Below are 3,322 nucleotides of genomic sequence, written 5' to 3'. Positions count from 1 at the left end.
TGGGGTCTGGCCCTGGGATGGGGATCCAGCTCTGGGATTGGGATCCAGCCCTGGGATTGGGATCCAGCCCTGGCAGCGGGATCCAGCCCTGGCAGTGGGATCCGACCCTGGAATTGGGGTCTGTCCCTGGCATTGGGGTCTGACCCTGGTATCGGGATCCGTCCCTGGGATTGGGGTCTGGCCCTGGGATTGGGGTCTGGCCCTGGGATCGGGATCTGGCCCTGGCATCGGGATCCGGCCCTGGATCCTGATGGGTCTGGCCCTGGATCAGGATTCCCCCTGGAGGTCAGGATCTATCCCGGGGGGATCAAATCCATCCCTGGGGCTCAGGATCCATCTGAGGGATCAGAATTCCCCCTAAGGGATCAGGATTCCTCCCTGGAGGTCAGGATCTATCCCGGGGGGATCAGATCCATCCCTGGGGCTCAGGATCCATCCGAGGGATCAGAATTCCCCCTGAGGGATCAGGATCCATCCTGGGGGGGATCAAATCCATCCCTGGGGCTCAGGATCCATCTGAGGGACCAGAATTCCACCTGAGGGATCAGGATCCATCTTGGGGGGATCAAATCCATCCCTGGGGCTCAGGATCCAGTTGAGGGATCAGAATTCTACCTGAGGGATCAGGATCTATCCTGGGGGGATCAAATCCATTCTTGGGGCTCAGGATCCATCCCTGGAGATCAGGATCTATCCAGGGGGGATCAAATCCATCCCTGGGGCTCAGGATCCATTTGAGGGACCAGAATTCCACCTGAGGGATCAGGATCCATCCTGGGGGAATCAAATCCATTCCTGGGGCTCAGGATCCATCCAAGGGTCCAGAATTCCCCCTGAGGGACCAGCCCCCAGCTGGGACCATTTCCCAGCGGAGTCTGGACCCCAGTGCCACCGGCCGCTCTTCTCCTGTATCCCCATCTCCGTGGCAACCAGGAGAGGTGGCCCTGGGCCCGGTGTCACCCGCTGTGCCCCGGCTGTGCCCGCAGGGTGCTGGGGCACTTTGAGAAGCCGCTGTTCCTGGAGCTGTGCAAGCACATGGTGTTCCAGCAGTGCCAGCAGGGCGAGTACGTGTTCCGGCCCGGCCAGCCCGACACCAGCATCTACGTCCTGCAGGATGGCAAACTGGAGCTGCTGCTCACCGAGCCGGTGAGGGCACGGGGGGACACCTGGGGACACCTGGGGACAGCCAGGGGACAGGCAAGGACAACCAGGGGACACCCAGGGACACCCAGGGCAGCTGCCCCTGAGCTGCTGCATCTCCATGCCCGTGGATATCTCCGGTGGGTTTGGGAGTGGGAATGGGGGGTCTTCAGGTGGGTAGCTCAGGGATAGCTGGGGACACTCAGGGGACACCCAGGGGACAGGCAGGGACATCCGAGGGACACCCAGGGACACTCAGGGGACACCCAGGGCAGCCACCCCTGAGCCGCTGCATCTCCATGCCCGTGGATATCTCTGGTGGGTTTGGGGGTGGGAATGAGGGTCTTGGGGTGGGTAGCTCAGGGGATAGCTGGGGACAGCCAGGAGACACCCAGGGGGCACCTGGGGATGGCTGGAGACAGCCAGGGGACACCTGAACACACTTGGGAATATCCAGGGACAGCCAGGGGACACCTGGGGACAGCCAGGGGACACCTAGGGACAGCCAGGAACATCCAGGGGACAGCCAGGGAGCACCTCGGGATGGCTGGAGACAGCAGGGGACACCTGGGAACAGCCAGGGGACAGCCAGGGCACAACCAGGAGACAGCCAGGGACAGCCAGGAACATCCAGGGGACAGCCAGGGAGCACCTCGGGATGGCTGGAGACACCCAGGGGACACCTGAGGACAGCCAGAGGACAGCCAGGGGACAGCCGGGGGGCACCTGGGGATGGCTGGAGACACCCAGGGGACACCTGGGAATAGCCAGGAATATCCAGGGGACAGCCAGGGACAGACAGGGGACACCTGAACACACTTGGGAATATCCAGGGACACCCAGGGGACACCCAGGGACACCCAAGGGATACCTGGGCACATCCAGTGACGCTCAGGGGACACCCAGGGGACACTCTGGGAACAGGGATGGGACGGGGGCACCAGGGATGGAAGGGACGAAGGGCTCTGTGCTCGGCAGGACGGGAAGGAGACGGTGATGAAGGAGGTGTTCCCTGGGGACAGTGTCCACAGCCTGCTCAGCATCCTCGATGTCATCACGGTACCGGCGCTGGCCCCAAACCCTCCTGGTCCAACCGTGACTGTCCCCAAACCCACCATGGCCATCCCCAAACCAACCATGGCCAACACCAACCCAACCATGGCCATCCCCAAACCAACCATGGCCATCTCCAAAACCAACCATGACCATCCCCATCCCAACCATGGCCATCCCCATCCCAACCATGGCCATCCCCAAACCAACTACAGCCAACACCAACCCAACCATGACCATCTCCATCCCAACCATGGCTGTCCCCAAACCCAACCATGGCCATCCCCAACCCAACCATGGCCATCCCCAAACCAACCATGACCATCCCCAAACCAACCATGGCCATCCCCAACCCAACCATGACCATTCCCAAACCCAACCATGACCATCCCCAAACCCAACCATGGCCATCCCCAACCCAACCATGACCAACACCATTCCAACCATGAACATCTCCAAACCAACCATGACCATCCCCAAACCAACCATGTCCATCCCCAAATCCCTCCAGTCCAACCATGGCCATGCCCAACCCCAACCGATCCAACTCCTGTTGCCACCCTGGGACTTCCCCATCTCCCAACTCCCCCCAAACCCCTCCCAGGGCCGGACTGGAGCTCCCAGTGCTGGCCAGGTTTCCCCCAGCAGCCGTGTCCCGCAGGGCCACCAGCGGCCGTACCGCACGGTGAGCGCCCGCGCCGCCGAGGACTCCACCATCCTGCGCCTGCCGGTCGAGGCCTTCTCCGCCATCTTTGAGAAGTACCCCGAGAGCTTGGTGCGGGTGGTGCAGGTGAGGTGGGGGCTGGGGGGACATCGGGGGGTCCCTTGGGGTGGCAGAGGGTCACCGGTGGCCTCCTGTCCCCCCACAGATCATCATGGTGCGGCTGCAGCGCGTCACCTTCCTGGCCCTGCACAACTACCTGGGCTTGACCAACGAGCTCTTCAGCCATGTGAGTCCTGCGGGGGGGAAAGGAGGAAATCAGGGCAAAATTGATGGAAAAAAGCACAGAAAAGATTCTTCTGCTTCCTAAACTCCTCCTCAGGGTTTGGCCATCCCCAAACCAACCATGGCCATCCCCAACCCAACCATGGCCATCCCCAAACCAACCATGACCATCCCCAAAACAAC

General features: G+C 62.0%; 1 protein-coding gene across 1 annotated transcript in view; it reads left to right on the top strand.

Moving 5' to 3' along the window:
- LOC113962978 (neuropathy target esterase-like) overlaps positions 1 to 3,177 on the top strand; it is a gene marked incomplete at both ends in the record, with an annotated part of 4,313 nt that extends 1,136 nt beyond the window's left edge. The window contains 4 exons of the mRNA XM_027673767.1: positions 987 to 1,146; positions 2,119 to 2,199; positions 2,855 to 2,983; positions 3,063 to 3,177. Coding sequence (XP_027529568.1) covers positions 987 to 1,146; positions 2,119 to 2,199; positions 2,855 to 2,983; positions 3,063 to 3,177 — 485 coding nt within the window. The remainder of the gene's footprint in view (positions 1 to 986; positions 1,147 to 2,118; positions 2,200 to 2,854; positions 2,984 to 3,062) is intronic.
- Positions 3,178 to 3,322: the final 145 nt, after the last annotated feature.

The sequence above is a fragment of the Neopelma chrysocephalum genome, unplaced genomic scaffold (genome assembly GCF_003984885.1).
Source record: "Neopelma chrysocephalum unplaced genomic scaffold, ASM398488v2 Primary Assembly neopelma1_186650, whole genome shotgun sequence".
Lineage (NCBI taxonomy): Eukaryota > Metazoa > Chordata > Aves > Passeriformes > Pipridae > Neopelma > Neopelma chrysocephalum.
Note: the sequence above shows the minus strand (reverse complement) of the source record. Positions and strands in the feature narration are given on the sequence as shown.